Source organism: Dromiciops gliroides, chromosome 5, assembly GCF_019393635.1.
Source record: "Dromiciops gliroides isolate mDroGli1 chromosome 5, mDroGli1.pri, whole genome shotgun sequence".
NCBI lineage: Eukaryota > Metazoa > Chordata > Mammalia > Microbiotheria > Microbiotheriidae > Dromiciops > Dromiciops gliroides.
The window spans coordinates 197,840,713-197,864,901 of record NC_057865.1 but is presented as its reverse complement, the minus strand read 5'-3'; the positions used below and the strand labels follow the sequence as shown (position 1 = coordinate 197,864,901).

General features: G+C 38.3%; 1 protein-coding gene across 3 annotated transcripts in view; it reads right to left on the bottom strand.

Moving 5' to 3' along the window:
- PARP11 (poly(ADP-ribose) polymerase family member 11) overlaps positions 1–19,786 on the bottom strand; it is a 36,771-nt gene extending 16,985 nt beyond the window's left edge. Inside the window, exons 1-5 of one of the 3 annotated variants that reach the window (XM_043968588.1) lie at positions 18,112–18,304; positions 11,683–11,767; positions 6,598–6,729; positions 5,954–6,074; positions 2,905–2,980 (exon numbers count right to left, since the gene is read on the bottom strand). In XM_043968588.1, the coding sequence (XP_043824523.1) occupies positions 2,905–2,980; positions 5,954–6,074; positions 6,598–6,726 (326 nt within the window). In that variant the 5' untranslated portion in view covers positions 6,727–6,729; positions 11,683–11,767; positions 18,112–18,304. Of the gene's footprint in view, positions 1–2,904; positions 2,981–5,953; positions 6,075–6,597; positions 6,730–11,682; positions 11,768–18,111; positions 18,305–19,196 lie in introns of those variants that run through there. The other 2 variants (XM_043968586.1, XM_043968587.1) reach the window with 2 other exon arrangements.
- Positions 19,787–24,189: the final 4,403 nt, after the last annotated feature.

The following is a 24,189-nucleotide window of genomic DNA, read 5'->3' as shown; positions in this document are numbered from 1 at the left end:
GATTGGCAAAGTTGACAAAAATGTAAATGACAAATGTTGGAGAGGCTATAGAAAAGCAGGCACATGAATTCACTGTCCATTCTAGGAAGGAATTTGGAAGTCCAAAAAGTTACTAACCTACACATACCATGAAATCCACTTATACCACAATAACTAGTCTCCAAAGAGATCAAAGAAAAAAAAAGTCCAATATGTATAAAATACTTACAGCCATTCTTTTTGTGGTGGCAAAAGACTAAAAAGTAAAAAACAAAAACAAAAAAACCCTAAAGGGTCAACTGGAGAATGGCTGAACAAATTATGACATAAAAATATAATGGAATAGTAGTATACTGTAAGAAATGATGAATGGGATGGTATTAGGAAAGTCTAATAAACCTTATATGAACTGATAATGGGTGAAGTAAGCAGAATCAGGAGAACAATTTATCCTCAAATAACAGCACTGTAAGAACGAACAACTTTGAAAGATTGAAGAACTCTGATCAACACAAAGACCAACCAGAATTCCAGAGAACTGATGGTACCAACTTCCTGACAGAGAGGGGATGGACTAAATAGGCAAAATGTGACGTATATTTTTTTAAAATGTGACATATTTTTGAACATGACCAATGTGAGAAATTGTTTTGTTTGACTATGCATATTTATTACAAGGGTTTCGTTTTTCTATTTTCTCTTTTTAAAATTTTCTCCAGTGGTGAGGTGTGAGGGAAAGAACATAAATGTTTATCATTTGAAAAAAATAACAGAGAGAAAAAATAGCACATAGCTTTTTTTTTTACAGATCATTCTCTAATATGATATTCAGTTTAATTTTAAATGACCTGGAAAGACAAGGGGTTTCAACACTTGCTTGATGAGTCATTATCCTATTTGATGTAAATAACCAAAAATATTTATTTTCCTTCTCTAGGATTTGTTATCCTCTTTTTTGGAGTCCAGAAAAGATCTCTCTAAGAAAAATTAGGCAAAAAGGAAAATGTTTCTGAAATGCAACACCTTAAAACAGGAATCTGTGCTTCTGCTATACCACAAGGAAAATTATTTGACTAACTTGGCATATTTCCTGGAACTCCTTCAGTATTTTTATTTTTGTCCTTAAGTAAATGGAGTTCAAAGTAACACAGACAATTCATGTAAGGGTTCAGATGGATGAGAGATAGGAGAGTATTGTGGAAGGATCATTTCAATTCTAGGTTCAAACCTTGGAAAGTCCTATTGTTTTTCCTCATCTTTGAAATCTTGATAATAATATTTGCTTTAGGTAAAACAGTGCTATTGTTGTTAGGAGCAAATGAAATAATGAAAGACATTTTGTAACTAGAAAGCATTATGTAAGTGTGAGGTATTGTTAAAGGTTTCAAAAGGTCCCTTCTAGCCCCATTCCTGAAACTCACCTCACAAGCTTAACATGATTATCAAAGTAGTTTTTAAGGACCATAAAATCTGTTCCAGAATTTTTTTAATGCAGAAAAGATAAGAATTATAGGAAAGATGAACAATGCTAGAGCATATTATGATCTTATTTCATATGTGATGGGTACACTGTTGTTGTTTTCCTTCATTTGGGTCTGACTTTCCTAACCACATTTGGTTTTCTTGACAAAGACACTACAGTGCTTTGTTGTTTCCTTCTCCAGCTTATTTTGCAGTTGAGAAAACAGAGGCAAACAGGGTCAAGTGACTTGCCTAGGGTGAGACTTCTAGCAAGTGCCTGGGGTCAAATCTGAATTTAGGTCTTTCTGACTCCAGCACTCGTAATGGATACACTGAGTCACTACTTATCATTAAACAAGGTGCTATAATGTGTTTTATTGAGTTTAATTAAAAAGAGAGGTGGTGGAAGGACTTACATGAACTGATGCTGAGTGAGATGAGCAGAACCAGGAGAATATTGTTCACAGTATCAACAACATTGTGTGTTGATCAACTGTGATAGACTTGACTCTTCTCACCAAAGGATTCATGATGGAAAACGCTCTCCAAATCCAGAAAAAAAAGAACTATGGAATCTGGATACAGACTGAACCATACTATTTCTATTTTTTATTGTTTTTCTTTTTTGAGGTTTTTCCTTTTTGCTCTGATTCTTCTTTCACAGCATGACTAATGCAGAAATATGTTTAATGTGATTGTGCATATTTAACCTATATCAGATTGCTTGCTGTCTTGTGGAGGGGAGAGGGAGGGAGAAAATTGTGAAACTAGAAATCTTATAAAAACAAATGTTGAAAACTATCTCTACATGTAACTGGAAAATAATAAAATACTTTTAAAGTTTTAAAAAAGAGCGAGGTGGTAGGAAAAGTATTTTTCCATTAACCCCCCCTACAAACTATACAGTAGTTCCCCCTTACCCATAGTTTAGCTTTCCCCAGATAACGGTGGTCAAGCACAGGACGAGTGGGGACCAGGGACAGGCATGCCTAACCTAGCACCCACAGACAGAAGCGAGACTGAGGCGAATGGGCGCGGAGAGGCAAGCCGCAACAAAGATCTTTCTGCTGCAGCAGTCCCTGCTGTTGCAGTGGGTACGCGGGGGTCCGGCAGCGGAGGTCCGGCAGCGGAGGTCCGCAGAGGCGGCAGCGGTGGACTGCTCGTGAGTTCTGGTTTTACTAGGAGGGCTCTTTGGGGGGGGGGGGATTCCTTTTTTTTTTTTTCAGGTTTTAATTTTTTTGTTTGTTCATTCATTCACTTATTTGTTTGTTTGTTTAATTGGTGGGGAGCTGTGGAGGAAAGCCGCTGAGCACTGCCGCCAGGGCTAGGGACAGTAAAGTTAACATAAGATGTTAAAAGTTAAAGAGAGGACTGGCAGTAAAAGTTCAGTACTATTCCCCCAGATAAGAAGGGGGAGGAGACGGGAAGGGGGAACTACTGTATTCTGATTCTCTTTATTCTTACCTGAATGCTGTGATGGAAAAGGGGGCTCGTTTTATGGAGCGCTGTTTTCCAGTCGTCAGATTCATTTGCTTCATTACTGAATTACAGAAACGAAAAAGAAAATCAAACAAATGCAAACCTGTAAAATATTTCCACAAAGACATTTAAGCATTATATCTCAACCAGGAATGATGGTGCTTTGAGAATAGTTTGGAGTACTTTGGGGAGGGGGGAGGGTGCAGAGACCTTCATCTCATGCCTATTAATTATCTCATAAAATGATTCTTCAAAGGATTGTATCTTCATTGCTTAGATTAGGCTCATATAATAGAGGTTAATTTCACATAGTACCTGTGATACTAGGTCCTTCATTTTTTGCATCACATTTAAGATACAAAAGTGTCTCGAAGATATAAAAGCCCTAACTTTCGGGAAATTTAGAGCAATAATATGAGAATGTAATCACAGTGCCAAATCTTCTTGTCTGTATGAAAACAATTTCATTCAATGCCCTAAAAAGTTTTGCTAAAGAATAAAAGATGTCAGAGAGAGAACTATGGAGTCTGAAGATCGAGGCATACTATTGTCACTTTTTTGTTGTTTTTTGTTTTTTTCTTTTCTCGAGGTTTTCCCCTTTTGTTCTGATTTGTCTTTCACAATACGACCAATGTGGAAATATGTTTAACATGATTGTAATGTATAACATTAAAAAGATACAAGACAGAGGCAGGGCAGTAGATTAAAGCACTGGCCTTGGATCTAGGAGTACCTGAGTTCAAATCCAGCTTCAGACACTTGACACTAGCTGTGTGACCCTGGGCAAGTCACTTAACCCTCATTGCCCCGCCCCCCCCAAAAGATACAAGACTCATGGAATTTGCTCCCTCTTCCATATATTTTAAGTTAAAACCAAAGAAGTAACAGAACATGGCTTTGGCCATAAAAATTATACAAAGACTTTTAAATTTTAAAAAGGTGGGGGAGGCTGTATTTCTTCCTCTCCCATCCCCCATGTCTGCAAGGTATGGTCTCTAAGTCTTTCTCTACATAACAACCAAAGCTGAGAAGTGAATCTGAGACACTGTAAGATCTTGGCCAATACACATGCTGCACGGAATTACTCAGTAGTTCCAAGAGAAAGTGGCCCATATGTCTGGACAAATACAATGTAATGCAAAATGGAAAGAACCCTGAATGTGGAATTAAAAGACTGGGATTAGAATACCAGCTCTATACTTACCAGTCACGAGACTTTAAGCAAATTACCTCATCTCTCTGGACCATCAATAAAATAGGGAGGAATGTTGAGTTCAATGAACACTAAAGTCATTTCCAATTCTAAATCTTATAAATCAGTTGTGAAGTATTAAATAAAAAAGGTACCTTCTTTCTCCCTGAATTCTCCCTGTGCCAATTATATTGGCAACATTATTACATAGGTGGCAAGTAAGATTATACTTATATGTGTCTCTAATTCTGTATGCCTTTTATCTATTTCCTATAATTCTCAGTCAGGTTTATAGAAGAGAATTTCAGTAAGCTAGTAAGTAGCAGGAGGCAAGGGGTAGATGATTGTGAAATGTTTACTCATGGTGTTTATTTATATGCCCTTTAAAAAATAGAGAGTTGATGGTACTTTTATCATTATATAGGATCCCTCCTCTTTGATAGATATATTCTACTGAATTGGAATTGATGAGATGAATGGTAATATATGGCTTACTATAATTTCTGAGGAATGGTATCTATATAAGTCATACTGTGTCAGTACTGACCCACAAAAGAATCCATACAGAAGATTAATTCTACCTGACATCTTCCTGCTGAATATTCAGCAGAAAAACAATCCACAGACAATTTTGGCAACCAACTACTTGTTTATTTTTCCTAAAGGTATCAACAATTTATGGAGAGCTCTGAGTAGAAAATGTATCTTGGTAAAGTGGGCTATTAGAAAAGGAAGTAGTAAAAATACTTCAATGTAATGACAACTTTTAAGGTATTTATCTGTTTCAAGTCTCTCAGTTCTAACTATTCCTCTCCCAAATTTTATTACTGATACCACCATGAAACACTACTAAGTTGGCCATATAAGTCGCTACTTACAATAACAGGTAAAGAAAACTGAGATGCATAATAATCAAAATGTATTCTTGTTTTTAAAAGCTTCCAATTATTACATTATTTTGCTCTAGGAAGAAAACAGCTGGCTGGAGCTAGAAACTTACAATAATAGCAATCAACTCTAATCGAATCTTCACACTATACCTGATAATGTATATGTGTCATGAATGAAATCAAAAACATAAATGATTTCTAGATTAGCTAGTAAATGTGTGAGAGTCACAGGAAAAAGATAGTGGTAAAAACTAAAATTAATTACAGTATAGTCTTGCAGTAAATTCCAGAGAGCTATATTTGATTTGGTTTGATACTATGTTATTGACAAGTCACTTAAAACCTCTCATTTCTTCTTTACAACAAGGATAAAGATAAATTTGCTCCTGATTTTACTGTTGCTCCTGAAGGATGCTGGGAGGATGAGTGAAAGAGTGGTGCTACATGAACTCAAGGTATATTACAATCTGTATACATATTATCTATTTATATATGACAATGTCTTCATACTGTGCTTTGAGAGGCAGATTTTAAATCAATAAGATTTCAACTTAAGAGAAGGAAGAATGGCCTAGCAATTAGAGTTGTACAAACTGGAATAAATTGCTTTGGGAGGCAGTGTGTTCCCTGATACTGGAGGAAATAGAATAGATGATCACATGTCAGGGATATTAAACAGGGTATTCATTCTTTAGTTTAGTGTTTGGAGTAGGTAACCTTGGAAGTCTCTTGCAATTCTTGGATTCTATGATTCTATCCATCATCAAGAAATTAAATAGCCGTTAAGTAGGTATTATTAAATACTACAGTTTTTCTTCATATTTTGCATATTACCATAAACATTTCACTATTTTGCAATTAGACTAGCTAATTTTGAAAATCCTTACTGTTGTGGACTTAACCTCATCAACATGAATGCTGTAGAAACACAATTATTAGGTAGGAAACATACCTGAAAAGTCTAACTTGTAGCTGTATTTGGAAGTAGTAAAAGAGATAGAACCAATGGGGTTTTCTTTGAAGCTTTTTTCAATGTCTTCACTGCTAACTGAACACTGAATGTTGGTGTCCGGCTTCAAAACAAACCAGAAAGTTGTATTTTACTAGATGAACAAAGCAATAGTTTGGTGAAAGAGACACTAATATGATCTCAGAGATAAGCAAATAATAAAGATGGATCATCTATTCTTGCACTCCATATTTCAGGAGTGTGGCAAATATAACAAAAAAAAAAATCACTTGGTCTGTCTTTTTTAGTTTCAAGGAAAGAACCCTAACTTTGTCCAGCATTTTACAGTCTTTAAAGTCACTTTATAAGGTGGTTCAAACTAGTTATATTAAGGTATGAAAAATTTCACCCACCCATAAAATCTAAACCTGTAGAGCTTCAAATTTGTCAACACTATATTATTATTATTCTCAAAACACAAATTCCAAAAGAAATAGTATAAGCATTCATCAAATTGATTTTTGGTAAATTACTCTATTCCATTAATTTATTAATTTCTTTCAGATAATGCACTCATACTAATTTTCCTGGAAGTCTTTCAATATCTATTCTAAAACCCTTCTGCTAAACAAAAGGAGGGGAGATACCTGAAACATATGCCACTTCCCACATTCTGCCAAGTAAAACCAGCCCCACTGAGTATCTGATGTGTCCATCTCATTCATTGCATTGTTGCTTGGCTTGGAACAGAATTCTTCTGTTGCTCTGTGAAACATTGCCTGAAATGTCAAAGAGAAAGGGAGAGAGAGATTTCATTAATGACCAGCGATTTGAAAAATGTCATGTCAAGACAATTTTTTTCTTTGCAATGAATTTCATTTCAAGGGTCTTTCCCACTAAGGCTCTCACATCTACCTATTTAGTCTAACTAAAACAAAAAATTCAAAATGTCAGATTTCATTGTTATAATATTTAGTAATCAGGTAAATGAATTTATCATATACCAATAACAGAAATGGTATACTTGCCAGAAATTTTCCATTTTAACATGTGCTTTTATGCTTTCCCAAAAGAATCCAGAGTTATAAATTAAGACCAAATACATCTGAGCAATGAAAAAAAAAGTAGTGCCCATCATCATTTTTCAAATGAAATTTTCTCTATAAAAATCCAAGTGCTTATAATTCAGGAAAGGAGAAGGGAAGCAGAAATTTTGGAGGAGCTTTCTTCCTATTTTAAAATTGAAGACAATTAAAATATTGTAAGAGAAAAATAATCACAACTATCAAGGGCTAAGGGATTTAAGATTTGGATCCATTTAGCTCCGTGTTTAAGGAGACATTATTTATCACAGCCAATATTTTAAATTCCAAGACTGATTATTCAGGATGGCTAGTAACCTTTTAGGGCTTTCCTATATCTGCTTTCTTTTCTTTTTAAAATTTGTTTTGTTTTGGTTTATTTTTTTATATTTTTTTAAATTATTAAAAATTTATTTTTAAATTTTGTTATCTGCTTTCTTTTCTACTAGAGTTCATATTTTTAGTGATCTTATGGTTCGTAAGGACAAAGAAGGGAATGGAACAGAATGGAATGAAAAAGGAGAGGAGAGGAGTAAAGGAAATGGAATAAAGTTGAATCTACATTTTGTTCAATATGCAAAATGACCACAGGACTCTTTGCAAATTTAGAGTTTGGTTTCTTGGTGCTCTCTCTCTATCCATTGGCACAAATAATGGAGAAGTATAGCTATCCAATTGTTTTCCTAGAACACTCAGCCTAAGTTCTAAGCCTCAGGGTGATATTTTGGGAAGAACAGTGGGGTGTTTTGTTGTTGTTGTTGTTTTGTTTTTGTTTTGCAGGGCAAGGAGGGTTAAATGACTTGCCCAGGGTCACACAGCTAGTAAGTGTCAAGTGTCTGAGGCCAGATTTGAAAACGATAGTGTTTTAACAGTTTTCTTGCTCATTTTGGTACCCTCAAGAAAAGAAAGGCTACAGGGTACCTGATTGCTGTCTTTAAATATCTGATGCGCTACTGCATAAAAGGTTTATGTGGTATAGCTCCAAATGGCAAGATGTAGATCAGTAGAAATTGAAGGTGGAATGTTAAAGGCAAAGAGATTTAAGCTCAATATAAAGCTAATAACTGTTTTAACAATTAGGACTATCCAACAGTGAAACATGCTGTCTCAAAATGAAGCTGAATAACCATTCATTAAAAATGCTGGAGCAAATGGGCCTAGATGATCTTTAAGGTTCCTCCCTTAAGTTTCTTGGATTCCATGAAATACCCTCAGACATGGTCCAAAAGTTACTCATCTTATACTGAAATTTATTTTGCAGTAGGTTGTGAAATAAAGATACCATCTTATTTAGCATTACTATTGAAAGTTTGCCAAATGCTTTTGTTACTTTTATATTAGGTTTTGTGCCAAAGTGCAAGAATGTAATACTTCTTAACTTAATTATGAGAAAATCAATAAACAAGATAATAAAATACCAAGACTGATTATTCAGTCTTGAATAATCAGAATTTGCCACACATACATATGTTACATGTACATATATTTGTAATTATTGACAGTCTCTTTACCCATATATTGTCCATACTCCACAAATGCTCTGTGCTTTAAATACAAATATCAACAATCTCCTGAAAAACATGTTCAGAGAAATGAAAATTTTTAAAAAGGAATACCATTTGGTTCCCCAATTTACAAACAGTAGAAAGTGCTAAAATTCAATACTGGTATTGTGATGGAAAAATTAGCCTACTAATACATTGTTAGTGGTTTGCTTTTTCTAAAAATATGGTATTATACAATAAGAATTATAAAAATCCTCACACTCTTTGAACTAGTTAGGTGGTACAATGGATAGAGTACTGGGGCCTAGAGTCATGAAGACATGAGTTCAATTGCAGCCTCAGGCACTTACTAGCTTCAGGACGCTGGGCAGGGCATTTAACCTTTGTTTGTCTCAGTTTCTTTAAGGGTAAAATAGGAAATATAATAATAGCACCTATCTTGAAGAGTTGTTGTAGGATGGAATGAGATATTTGGAAAGTACTTAGCACAGTGCCTGCTACATATAATAATATATAATAAATTATTCCTGCTTCTCCTCCCAATGATTCCAATACTATAACCTATCATTAGTAATGTTATATTCATAACATATATTCCATATAGCATTATATGATGTATAACATTATAAATACAACATATAATATTTATATAAATTTATAATAATTATATTTATACCCTAGAGATAGGAGAAAAGACAAAGGAAAACTATTTCTAGTAGCATTAATTATAATAGCAAAATGATGAAAATAGTCTATATGTCCAACTATTATGGTAAGTATATTAACACTTTATTGCATCAAAAGAAGTGATGAAATATTCAAAATGCTCACATATTATCTGTGATTCCATCACTGTAACCACAGTGTTCTTTCCAACAATGCAGATCACAAGTCATTCATGCCTACCCATTCTGTGGGAATTTTGCCTGTGCCTTACCTAAAGTTCACTACATCCAATGTACTGGTGGGAGTGGGGGGTGGGGGCAAGAAATGGTGCTTTTTAAGTTCTCTTATGATAGCAAGGATGCAAACAGAGCATGAGGGCTGTTAGTGAATCATCATTACTCTCCTAACACTATGACCAGCTCATTTTCTTTTTCACTTATGCATTTTACATAAGGCATCTTTTAGTCTTTGTTCATACTGTGTGTTACAGTTTGTTCATGTCCACCACACACTCTTACACTCTTCTGATTTTCATTCAGAAAGTCTTTTTCTTCATTAAAAGCATAAACTAACTTTCTTAGACTAATTCCATCGATACTACTTTTAAAATTTTATTTTATTTTTATTTGTGGAATTAAACAAACATTTCCATAACACAGTATAATTTTTTTTTTAAATGACGGCACATGGAACTGGAACTCTATGTCCAACTTGCTATTCTTTTAAAATATATAACAAATTTATTATGTAAATTTCCTTTTCTTTCTTCATCCCAACCTAGAGATGGGCATCATTAGACACAAATAGGTATATGTAAAATGATTCTGTATATACTTCTATTTATCAGTTCTTTCTCTGGATGCAAATAGTGTCTTTCTATTAATTATTAAAATGGAGATCTAATTAATATTTTCAAAGCCTTTAAATTCTGACTCTACTTACTTAAGGTTTTTTATATGCAGTGAATAAAATTAACTTTAAAAAACCACTAGGTTTGAATATAATTTCAATTGTCAGTATAGTTATACAAAGAGCTAATACCCATCTTCGTATTAAGTTTACCTGCCCAATATTCTCTTTCCTACAAATAGTAAAAACATGGTAAGCAAAATGAAAGGATTAGACAGCAAAGTAGCTTGGATAAGATGTCATGCTATTGTAAATCTCTTATTAATTCATTAGGCAGAAATATCTATGGAAATTCTGAGGCACAGGAAAAGAAATGAGTGATGTTCATCGCCTCATTATCTGTACATGTTGGTAAACTAATATTTGTATGCTTGTTTTTTAAGATGTACAGAGAAAGGACACGTGTTTTAAAATGTTGCTAAATATTAGCTTTTTATGCATTTTTACAATCAAACATTAAGCACAGAACCATCTTGGTTTCCTGACATCTTTCAGTCAATTGTGTGATAATACTGTTCATAAAAGCCTGTATCTTTTCTTCAAAAACTCTCATGACAAGCAACCTTGTTATTTGTGGAGATTACTCACAAATACTTTATAAATATGAGATATATAGGTATTGGTGTCCTTTTAGTTGCCTTAAAAAACAAAAAAAGCTCCAAGATGTTTGCCAAGCCTTTGATAACTTCCCTACTCTCAGAAACCTTGAAAATAAATCTCTCAATACCCTCAAATTTGTGTTGACTCTAGGGTAGGCCTTCTCTGCTTACATTTGTTCTCTCATACACCTATTTTTTCCCACTTTTGATTCTTCAGTGACACTTCCACTTTTTTCCACAAGCACATGCAGGTTTGTGATGTTAAGAGTCCAAATATAAGCTCCATTGTCCTTGATAGCAAAATTTGTTATTTTTAAAAATCCTTACAGATTTTTCTATCATTTAACTATTTATTAGGATGTAACAATAATAATAAGGAGCAACAACAATAATAATAACTAGCATTTATTTAGGACTTTAAAGCTTGCATTGCATTGCATTTTATCTTATTTGATCTTGCCAAGCTTTATCTAAATTGATTTTTTCCTAAAAACGATTCTTGATGGAGTTGGGTCTTTTGGGGGTAGGGGGCAGGAGGGAATTGCAGTACTGATCATAATCATTTGCCGTCTTTCTCCTTCCAACTTCACATGTGTGTTTGCACTCTTAAGATACTGCTTGTTGCTCTTGGATACTGTCACTGTTACTGTCCCCTTGTGATGACAACTGATTTACATCGTTCAAACTTCTTATGAAATTGTTACAATCATTAGCAATATCCTTTCCTTCAGGATCCATATTTCAAAGTCAATAAATTGCTTAAATGGGTCAGGTTTGTTTTTTTTAATTGCAAATCATTTTCTCCCCATGTCTATTCTTTCTTCTAGCTTTAATTTTGACCTTTGCTCTAACAAGTCTGTTGTCTCACTGTACATAGAAAGCTGATTCAGGAATAATTCTCACAGCAGAAAAGACTAATTTTCTGTCTTTTAAAATATAATTTCTTTTTTGTGACATTATTCAGTACTCACCACATCTAGTACCTTCAGAATTTTTTCTCAAAGAAATTATTCATGATGGATCCTTTGACCCATAGATCTCACTTCTAGGCACATACTGCAAGGAAGTCAAAGACAAAAAAGTCCTATATACATAAAAATATTTGTACCGGCACTTTTTGTGATAGCAAAGAATTAGAAACAGAGTATATGTTCACTGATTTAGAAATGGCTAAATAAACTGTGGTACATTGATGTAATAAAATATTACTGTCATAAGAAATTATGAATATGAAGAATTTAAAAACCTTTGGAAGACATCTATGAGCTAATACAGAATAAAGTAAGCAGCACATGAAAACAATAGGATGTAAACTTGAGTGTAGGGACTGTTTCATTCTTTGTGCTTCTATCCATTTAACACATTGGCACAGAAAGGTGCAGAATAAATGCTTGCTGAATGACAGAATCAATAAATGAAGTATGCAGATAAAATGTTTCTACTTTTATGTTTTCTTTTTTGTCTTTTCACTTTTGTTCTTGTTTATATATATGAATATTTAATTCTCAGTGATCTCGATTAATTGAAGGGCTAACACAAATCAGCATTTCTATTTGGTTTTGGAATATGTTACAGTCATCCCTCCACATTTATGGGTTTCACATATATGGTTTTGGTTATTTACCAGTTAGCCATAGATAATTAAATGGGAATTTTTGGAGACTTGCAGTGTACTGTGGAAAATTACAGACAATAGGAATATATAAAGAAAAAATGGTCATAATTGCATACATACTGTATATTATCAGTCTACCTTATAATTTACTACCATACATACATACATAAATTTATTATAAACAATTTTTGTTAAAAGTTTCAGTACCAATAAGCACTTTCTTTGGGACCACATCTTCTTGGTCTCTCTACCATCTAGACTCAGACACGTAATTTTCTCCACTGTGATCTTTTGTATCTTGCACTTTTCCTAGAAGGAAAGACCTGAAGCCGACTGCCCTGCTATACCCTATACATATGCAAGATACTAATCTGTCATAGAAAGGATAATGTTTTTTTATTGGTGCAGTGTGTTGTTTTACTTGTTTTGTGTGCTAAATAAACATGATAAGAATGATTAAAATAAAGGTTTTGGGTAGGGTCTAGGGTTATTTTTGGTTTTTCACATTCGTGGGATCCTGTGCCCCAACCTTGGGAATGTTGAAGTACGTGTGTGTATGTATGTTTTGGGGTAGTGCTGGTTTGGGGTTTTTTGTTCCCTATTTTTTTAAATAGTAAATGTTATCTTAGGCTTGGGCTAATATTAACATCAAGTTTCCTTCCTTCTTGAAGCAGAAGAGGGGAAACAGCCTAGCAAGTATGTCACATAATACGTTAAAGGCAGCTTAAGGTTAAAGTTTTGCCATGGGATAATACAAATGTGGATAACTGAATGAATAATATAAAATCTAATATTTCTTTAGAATATACATATGATTTTTAGGAAGAAAACTAGGTCTTCCACAGATCATTAAACATGGTATTATTCAGATTTTACAATAGAGCTGAAATTGATTATATACCTGGAGATGGAGCGCCACCATTAATAGAGTACTTGTCCTACAATCAACAGACAGCAAAAATAATATTCCAGTTTATCTGGAGGAAATTAAGGCAGATTTCTCACATGGATCTTTAAAGGTAGTGGGACAAGTGCGGGCGGGGTCAGGGAAGGCGGCGGTGATCCGCCGCTTCTTCCCCATGCTGTGCCTTCTCCAAACTTTGTGGCTCCCCTTCCCCGTGATGTATGGAAGCTATACTGTACTATGGGTATTAATAAAAGTGATGGCCGCATATGCCAGTGCCAGCAGAGCCATAAGCTCAAAAGTGGGCTGGTGAGACGGGCACAGAGGCTGTCCAGCGTAAAGCTCAACGTGCTGCCTCTGGCTCCAGGATCCGCGGGGTCTGTGAGTAGTCGCCGGGTCCGCGAGTCGCAGGGTCCGCGTTGTCGCGGGGTCCGCGATCCACGGCTCCGCCACAGTCCACAGGCTCTGCAAGGGTCCGCTGTTCCTGGGCTCTGAAATGCGCTCACCTCCCCACACGTCTGATAAGAGGGCAAGGGGCTTTACAGGATCTGCTCACTTCCAGGGACGAGTCTTAAAAGTGGGCTACTGGCTCCAGGGGATTCGCTCAAGCTCCCAGGGTAAGTTTTACAAGACAGTTTTGAATGCCCAAATGTAGCACAGGTCCCTGAAGCAGGCAGGGAGTGTTCACTCTGCCTCCGAAAGCACGGTAGGATCCATCTAATATCGGCTGCTAATTAATGGCTACCGATTCCCATCTCTAGGCTATACCCAGGGTACTGGGAGCAGCCAGGTACGCCAAAACTAACTTCTAGCTATCAATACAACAGAAAAGGAAAATGACAAGTGTTCGAGGGGATATAAGAAAACTGGAACACTAAAGCATTGTTGGTGGAGTTGTAAAACTGAGCCAACCATTCTGGAGATCAATTTGGAACTATTCGGAAAGGGCTATAAAACTCTGCATGCTCTTTGACCCAGCAATACCACTACTGGGTCTGTATCCCAAAGGACCATTTTATACAAAAATATTTCTAGCCGCTCTTTTTGTGGTGGCTAAGGATTGGAAATTGAGGGGATGGCCATAATTTGGGGAATGGCTGAACAAGTTTTGGTATTTGTAATGGGAATGTCATCGTACTATAAGAAATGAGGAGCAGGATTATTTCTGAAAAACCTGGAAAGACTTACATGAATTTATGGAGAATGAGTGAAGTGAACAAAAGCAGGAAAACATTGTACACGGTAAAAGCAATATTGTATTTTTGACAATAACTGTGAATGGCTTAACTATTCGCAGCAACGCAGTGATCAAAAACAATCCCAAATAACTCATGATGAAAAAACACCATTCACCTCCAGAGAAAGAACATTGTCTGAATACAGACTGAAGCACACTATATTTTTTCCACTATTTTGGGGGGTGGTAGGGTTTTAACAAAATGACTAATATGGAGATGTTTTGCATAATTTCACATGTATATGGGATTGGGGAGAGGGGAGAGAATTTGGAACTCAAAACTTTTTTGGGGGGGGAACTCAAAACTTAAAAAACGAATGTTAAAAAAATGGTTTTTTTAAATGTACTTGGGGGAAATTAAAGACATTAAAAAAAAAAACAACAATGATCTATCATCAAAGAGCTAGGGAAAGAGGGCAGCTAGGTGGCATAGTGGATAGAGAACGGGCCCTGGAGTCAGGAGGACCTGAGTTCAAATTCGGCCTCATACACTTAAAACTTACTAGCTGTGTGACCCTGGGCAAATCACTTAACCCCAATTGCCTCACCCCCCAAAAAAAAAGAGCTAGGGAAAGAGATCAGACCCACATATGCTAGGAGCAACAGTGCCATAGAGAAACCAAAACGAGGCACCATTTGTGCTTCAGGATTAGTAGGAGAATGCCTGGCAGAGACGAACTGAATGCAGGATCTTACTAGCCTTCCACTTAATTTGCAAGAAGAAGAAAGAGTAACACTTGTTCCTCTGGCGACTTTCACAATGGTTCATATGAATTCCTTATTTTGAATTTTCTAAAAGTTTGGGTTCTTTCACCTTTTCTTCCATTCCCACCATACATACATTATGTAAGAAATAGACAATTTTGCAGTTCCGATTTGCATTGCAATTAGTTAGAATCAACAGTAGGTTACTAAATAATAATAATTTTTTTTAAAACATTGAGACCTGAAACAGTGTGTGTAGGAAATTCTGCTTACACTGCTGCAAACTATAGTTTACTGCCCTGGTAACCTGCCCAAATTTTAAAAAATTTTCTTTTGAGTACACTGAAAACCACCCAAATTGTCATTCTTTGCATCTTTTCCATATTCTCTAATTTAATGATTTTTTTGTTTGCACGAGTTAATGTCACCTTCATGTTCTACTTGGTAGTTTGATATCTCCCACTTAGGGCCACATGATAGAGACCCTGCTTTAAAAATAATGGCTTTTATTTTGTTTGTGTGTGACTATTTCCATGATTGTTCATGCTTTGAAGCCAATTTAAAATGCATGAGTTGTAAAGAAGACTATCAGCCTTCCAGAAAATTAAGATCTGAGATAATTATTTTTCAGATGAAGATTCTAGAGTTCAGGTTTTGAGTTTGCTATAGAGCGATTTTTTAAAAAATATGGATAAATGACTAAAACTGTTATATGCATCTTTGTATTTATTAGTTGATATGATAAAGCTTATTTTCATTAACAATTTTTATCCAAAAACCAGTATTAGGACAGTGAGAAAATAACCAAAAGATATAAAGGATATTCACTGGTAGTTTTTGTTAAATAATACTGAAATATAAAAATTATCTATAGAAAATTCAGATTTGGGGAGGGAAAAAAACTCTCACAATATTAAAATCAGTATAGCAGAGATTATGGAGATAAAATTAGGTCTGATTAAAGGCCAAAGCATGTTGTTATCAGAGGAGGAAGGGTTTCCAGTGGAAGTTCTACATACTGTTGACAATAACAGTTAACAAAAGTATATAATTTAAACATAAATAAGAATGCCAGGTTGATATATTGTGACTATTGAAACAACTGAACATATGATTAGAGCATCTACTGAGGTTTATCCTAATGGGCAAAATAACTGATAAAAATGGCATGCTCTTAACAAAAGAAGGTTTAATATAACAGAACTATAAGTGCATAGATAAATTGTTTTTAAAAAATACTAAATAACATACTGGGATCGAGTCATAACGACAAATCAATAAATCTTGTCCAACACTGCAGATATTCTGCTATTTGGTAAAGCTAACAACAAGGAGGTGGAACTTCTTGATGCAGTTATCTCACTTTAATAGAAATATCACATAACCCAGGTTGTGTGTGTGTGAGGAAGTATAATAGGTTCTATCAGAGAAGCTAATGATAGTGTGTAAACAGAGTATCAAAGTAAATACACATCAGTTGGACTTTTTTTTAAACTAGCGATGCCTTGTCATTTCACTATAAACTCAGAAAAGCAGGACATAACTTTATTCATGCCGTTAGATTTCTATGCCAATAACAGATTACTGCATTTTTTAGCCTATGAAAGGAAACCTGTTTTTTAAAAAATATATAGCATTTAAAATAACTGTAAAAATAAAAGAAAATTCTAGAAAAAATGCAGAAGATACAAGGCATATAAACAAAATCAAGAGGACCGGAGGAGGGTACTTGTAAATAGTACTTTTCAGGTCTTCAATGACATATGAAACGAAAAAGCCTAGAAATATTTCATCTAAAAGCTGAAAGACAAACAGCTTCTCTTTCTCCCATCATCTCTCCCAAGTGATTGGAGAATTCTGTTGCAAAATGAAATTTTTGCCTTAAGACAAATTCATAGCCTTTCTTCACTACCAAATAAAAGTCTTGCGACGTCTGAGGGGTAATATCTTCTTTACGGGTCCAAGGCCGGTTGGATAGACCTGGGTTCTTAAATCCTAATTTTTCTACTTAATGTGTAACCTTGGGTAAATCCCTTAGCACAGTACCTGGCGCAGTAGGCACCTAATGACTTCATCCCTGGAAGCCAGTTTCCTCCTTTGTAAAGGGAGAGTGTTGGACCTCTTAAGGTTCCTTCTGGCTTTCCCTTAGGGCCTAGCGTGCTATGGTCTTGGGGGTCATGAAGAATCGGCCACGACTGAATGAACGAACAAGAACAACGTGAGCCTTAGGTGAGCTGGGTGGAGGGGGAGGGGAGAAGGAGATAGGGAATGCAGCTGTGGAAGGAACAAGGGAGCCTGAAATCTAGCCGTGGGAGGGGGATTGCAAATCCAGCCGTCAGAGGAGGGGGACTGCGAATTCGGCTGAGAGAGGAACAAGGGGGATTGTAAATCCACCTGTAGGAAAGGGGTCCCTTCTTCAGGGTGGGGAGAAAAAAGAAGTAAAATCGCCAATTTAGAGAGGGAAGGGGCCTTTAAAGGCCACCTATTACACCGCCTCACTTGACACACGAGAAAATGGAAGGCCAGAAAGATGACACGTCTCGCCCCCCGTCGCCCGCTAAGAAATGGCAGATTCGGGACCTGATACCCAATTTTCTTTTCAGGGTCCGAGCCCTGAGGGGTTGGGGGAGCGGGGACAACAAAGGGAGAAAGAAGTCCCTCTGCGGCAGATCGCCACTGGAGAAGGAGGAGCCCGAGCCCGGCCCCCCCAACCCCCGCACTGACCCCGACGCTGCGGGGCCAGAGGGACAAGGACAGCGACAGCGCTTGGCGGGGCGCGGCAGGCGAAGCTCCGGGGGCGCGGGCCCTTCGCACGCGGAACCCGAGGCCCGGGCCCGGGCCCGGGAAGGGGGGGGGGCGGGAATTCGAAGGCTCCCCCGCCCCTCTCGCACCCAGTCACAGCGCCGCCCCGCCCCGCCCTGCCCCGCCCTGCCACTCACCGGATTCGCCTCCCACATGATGGAGGACGGAGCGGGAGAGCCGCCCCCGGGGGGAGCGGGATAGGGACGCCGGCGGCGGCTTTCCGGAGGGCCCTCGGAGGGATCGATGGGCGGTTTGTCGGGGGTAACCCACCCCCGCCCCTGCCGCCAACCCCGGCGGCAACGGCAGCCACTTTCGCCTACCGGCCACACTTCCGACTTCCGGCCACCCCGGAGCCACGCCCCCCTCCACTCACCCACCCGCCTGCCGGGGGCGGCCGCGGGGCGGGGCGGGAGAGGGAGGTGACCCGGGGAGCCTCCTCACCCCAGCCGCCCCGCCCCGCCCGGCCCGGCCGCCAGCCCGGCCTCTGCAGGCACCTCCTACCCTCCAGAAGGGTAGTAACCCCTGCCCTCAGGCAGCTTAGGACGGGCCGGGGGAGGTGTAGGCCGTGATCCCCAAAGGCCGCCCCGAGGCCGCCGCCTTCGATAAGAATAATTTCGGCCGGGGGTGGGGTGGGGAAGGCGCCTCAATAAAGGTCCCCTCGTCTTTCCCTTCTCCAGAGGAATCTCAACCCGTCCAGTAAAAAGCCCATCTCCAACCCCACGGTCTCCGGGGACCCTTCCCGGGTCGGAGAAGACCTTCCTATCCGGGCCTCCCAGCCCTGGGGGATCGGGAATCTCCCGCCCCGCCTCCGGCCCCCCCTCTCCCGCGTCCCTTCTGCGGGATCCTCAGGTCAGATCCTCTCACGACCCAAGAGATCCGCTACCACGGATGGGATTTGAGGCTCTCAGGCTTTAGATTTTTAGGATCGGGGTCTGCAGTCGGAAGGACCCCCTCCGAGGCCATCAAACCAGTGCAACCCCTCGTTTGTACAGAGGAAATTTGGGGGTCGTTCGGGCATCCCCCCTGCTACCTCCCCGCCGCCATCCCCGTTTATGGGGAATTTTGCAGTCAGGGAGCCCCCTGATCCAGCCAGCCAGGAAGGCTGACGGCTCCCTTCGCGACGTCCCTGAGGAAAGTTAGGAGCAGGCAAACAAAAGCCTGGGAATCCTAGGATGACAACCCTTCGTTTCCCCGAAATCTGCCCGTCCCCGGGGTCACTTACTGTCCCAAGTGGGAGGGCCGCCGGTTTTCCCGTGGAAGGCGCTTCAGCCGGCTCCGATCTGGGTCTCTTGCTACCTGCTGCCTGGAGCAGGGAAGTGTGGTGGCGCCTTTCTCTCTCCCGTTCCCTCCCTTTCCCTCTCCCCACCCCCCTTCTTCTTCCTGTCATTCCTCAGGTCCTTTTCGAATAGCTTACGCGATCCGATCCCCCCCAGGTTCTCCAACCAGACAGGCAAATCTATAGGCTTCTTCGATCTTTCTAGGCTGTTTCCTGGGTTTTCATTGGATCGCCTCTGCCCACCGACCTTCTTCACGTCTTTAATCTCAACAAGTCACCATCCCCACTCATCGCCATGACTATCCCTTTGGGGATGCTGACATTTTATTTTCCCAGTTATGTGGGGAAAGGAGGGGGGAAAGGGAGATGTCATAGTGTGTATTGCGGTTATTTGTGGGTTTTTTCCCTCCCTTCCTTTTATGCTGCAATGTCCAAGAAAGGCAGGGTTCATGTCTCCTCTGATTTTTAGGTAATTCCTAATATCTAGCAACTGTTCTCTATACAAAACAAGCATTTAATATTTGTTGAATTAAATTGAGGGGGTGATTTCCCCCTCCCCTTAGACCTATCTAACACGTACTTCAGAGCTAACAAAAAATTTATATTCTCCTCTGCTAAATTGACATTTAAGGGGGAGGGGGGGAGTAAACAGATTTTTTTTTTTTTATCACAGCCATGTAAAGGGATATTTGTGGACTTCATGTTGCCACAATACTTGAGGTCAAGAGAGAGACTTATTTGGGGGGGAAATCTTTGAATTACATGTTCCAGGTGGTTGTGTGTTAGAATGCCAAAAACACCCAACACAGAGCCTGATTGGATTAAGGCTCACTTTAAATATACTGAATTCAAAACAAATCAGAGTCTCATAAAGAAGGCTCATATTATTTTATCTTCAAATTACTGTTAAAAGGATGAGTTTTTGTGTCATGGAGCAGTTTGAGATTGTTGGAAATGCTGCAGAATTTGCCAGATGTAATATAACCCTCTCCAACAGAATTTTGTGTTGAGCCCATTGTCTTACTATATCGCCTATCCAAGATATATGTGCTAATAGTCTAATTCAATGGGCTGCTCATCTAAATGCATGTCACAGATTGAAAAATAGGCATTCTTCTTCCTTTTGGTTTTCCAAATAAAGACAGCTTATCTCTTTTGAACAATTGTAAATCTTAAGATTCTGGAATACTAGTATTTGATTCTATCTGCATGTCACCTACAGATAGGATCGTCTGGGGGACTTCACCATATATAGGGAATATCTGTTCATTTGAATTCTGCATAGGTCATAAGCACTTTTAGGAACCATTTCCTTATTTAATGCCTCACTTGATGCTGATATCAGGATCATTGAATAAAATTTTCTCTGTACTTACATCAAGGAAGTTTATACCATGAGATTATATACATGACAGATACCTTGTTGAAACAGCACCTTTAAGGGTGTGTTTTGGTCTATTAAGTCGGATGCTTTTTTAAAAAAATGAATAAGATCACATGACCAGCAGAATGACAGAGTAGTTATGTTTACCAAACATAGCAACCTGAAAGCTCAGAAAAAAATAAGTATGTGCCAGATAAAGAATAATTTCAATCGAAGCCACAAAATCAGAAGGCATAACCCTGCATAAGGTAAAATAAACATTAAAAAAATAAGCAATTAAAATGTCAAATAATTTTAGAGACCTTAACACTTAAGAATTACCCATCATCATCTCCACTCTGAACTCAGGTCTACCCATGAACAAAAGAAAGGTAGAAAGGTAGGTGAGCTGTGGATTGGGGAGGGGGTGGGGGACGAGAGATAGTTTTGCATTGAATTTTTCAATTTCTCTCTCTCTCTCTCTCTCTCTCTCTCTCTCTCTCTCTCTCTCTCTCTCTCTCTCTCTCTCTCTCTCCCTCTCTCTCTCTCTCCCCCTCCCTCCCTCTCTCCCTCTCTCCCCCTCCCCCCGATAAGATCTGTTATACAAGATGTAAAGGGAATTAACAGATATAAAAGACCAAAAGCAGTTTTCCAATGGATATGTTCAAAGGATATGTATAGTTAAAAGAATAGAAAAATATGAAAAACCATAAGAAAGGTTGCTTCAAATCATTAACAATAAGAAATTCAAATTAAAGCAAACAAGTTTTATTTCATACATAGCAAATTTGGGAAGATGACAAATGATGAAAAGGATCAGTGTTGGAAAGGTTGCAGAAACAGAAATATTAATACTATTGGTAGAAAATAATTAAGCTGTCTCTATCCACTGCAAACTGCCACCTATGAGGCAGTTGGACACACTAGGGGAGTGACAGAAGGCAGCATGTGCTGGGCAAGTCAGGCCACCACCACCTCCTCTTGGACCTCAGTGGAGATGGTTTGGGACCCTGAACCCAAGAGCCTTGGCAAGAGCAGTGTTCCCACACTACAAGCTCCACTCCCAGTCTGACCCCCACAACCATCACTGAGGGGAGCAATCATTGTGGAGAAAGGTCACACTTCTTCACCACAACCAACACCAACTACTAACTGCCACATACAAGCAAGTATTCTCAAGAGCCCTGGAAATAGCAGCATTCAGACCACCTGTCATTCTAGTTCAGCCCCTGCAGCTATTATTGGGGTGGCAGTTCCTGTAGAGAAAGGGTGATGATGTTTTGCATGATCATATATGTATAACCCATATCAGATTGTTTGCCGCCTCAGGAAGGGAGGAGGGGAGGGAGGGAAAGAGGGATAGAGATTGGAACAGAAAAATATAAATAAAAATGTTTAACCTGAAAAAAAGGAAAGGGTCCCCACCAGCTCATTACCAACTGACACCTACAAGTAATGCAGATCAGTTTAGCTATAAAGCATCAGGGAACCCTGGGAAAGAGATGGGAGGTAACATTTGTAAGGCAAGTTGAGGTGTCACCACTACCTCAGCTTGATGTTGTTCAACCTTTGAGTCCTGTCCAGTTCTCCATGATCCCATGGACCATAGCATGCCAAGCCCTTCTTTCCTCCACTGGCTTGAAGTATATCCAAGTTCAAGTTCATGTTTGTTGTTTCTTATTTTCCAGTTGCATGTAAAGATAGTTTTCAATGTCTGTTTTTATAAGATTGAATTCCAAATTTTTCTCCCTCCCCCCTCCCCAAGACAGAAAATAATCAGATATAAGTTATATATGTACAATCACATTAAACATATTTCTGTATTAGTCGTGTTGTGAAAGAAGAATCAGAACAAAAGGGAAAAACTTCAAAAAAGAAAAAAAAAAGTAGAAACAGTATGGTTCCATCTGCATTCAGATTCCACAGTTCTATTTTCTGGCTATGGAGAACTTTCTCCATCATGAGTCCTTTGTATTCCTTTCAAATATACAACAAAATTTCTTTTTTCTTTCTCCACCCCCCATGGCTATCGTTAGACACAAATAGTGGTGTGTGTGTGAATATGTATATGTATATATATATGTGTGTGTGTGTGTGTGTGTGTGTGTGTATACATATATGTGTAAAATTTTCTATACATAGTTTTACTTATAAGTTCTTTCTCTGGATGCAGATAGCATCTTCCTTCATATGTCCTTTATTTGGGTATTTATAATAGTCAAAATAATGTGTTTGCTTAGTCATTCTTAAAACAATCTTGCTGTTACTGTATATAATGTTCTTTTGTTTCTGCTCATTTCCCCTTAATTACTTTGTTCAAGTCTTTCCATTTTTTTCGAAAATTATTTAGCTAATTTCTTATAGCACCATTTATCACAACTTCTTCAACCATTCCCCAATTGATGGACATCCCTCCAATTTTCAGTTCTTTGCCACCACAAAGAGAGCTATTATAAACATTTTTTTAACATATACTCTTTTCCTTTTCCCCTAATTATCTTTGGAAATAGACCAAGTAGTGGTATTGCTGAGCCAAAGGGTATAGGTATAATAACTCTTTGGGCATAATTCCAGAATGCTCTCCAAAATGGTTGGATCAGTTCATAATTCCCCCAACAATGAATTAGTGTCCCAATTTTTCTACATCTCAAACATTTGTCATTTCTATCCTTCTATCATTTTAGCCAATCTGGTAGATTCATTGTTTCCATGATACTATCTATTCATCTTATCCTCTGGCATCCCTTTTTCCTTTTGCCTTCCATCTTTCCCAACACGAGGGTCTATTCCAATGAGTCCCATTTTCTCAGGCAAAGTATTTAAGCTTCAGTATTTGACCTTCCATTGAATAGCCTAAATTAATTTCTTTAAGTATTGACTGATTTGAGAGTCCAAGGGACTCTCAAAATTTTCCAATACCACAGGTTAAAAGTATTGATTCTGGAGCTTTCAGGTTTCCTTATAGTCCAACTCTCACAGCCATACATTGCTACTGGAAAAACCATGCCTCGACTACATTCTCCCTTCAGACCTCACATAGACCAGGACCATGAATGGGAAAAGCTTTGGTCATAGCAGTGCTTCCAGCCTAGGTCCTACAACCATCATCTGGGGATGATTCCAATGTGTTTGAAACCTGGCATCTATTTCTCTGGGTTCCTTAGCTACTGCTACTAAAGTAGCTAGGTGGCTAAGTGGATAGAGCACTGGGCTTGGAATCAGGAAGACTTATCTTCATGAGTTCAAATCCAGCCTCAGCCACTTACTAGTTGTGTGAACCTGGGTGAGTCAGTGTCTTTATCTGTAAAATGAGCTAGAAAAGGAAATGGCAAACCTCACCAGTATCTTTGCCAAGAAAACCCCAAATGAAATCACAAGAATTTGATATGACCTAAGTGACTGAGTTCTTACCACCAAAGTCCTTGACCCTATCAAGTGGTTCAACATCAGACACTCAGATGATTTTATCAGTGGAAATGACATTAAAGAAAAGGCTTCTTTGTCCCTCAACTCTACTAGCTGAAACCTTCCATACATATTGCCTCTCCCCTTAGAATGTGAGCTACTTTAGAGAAG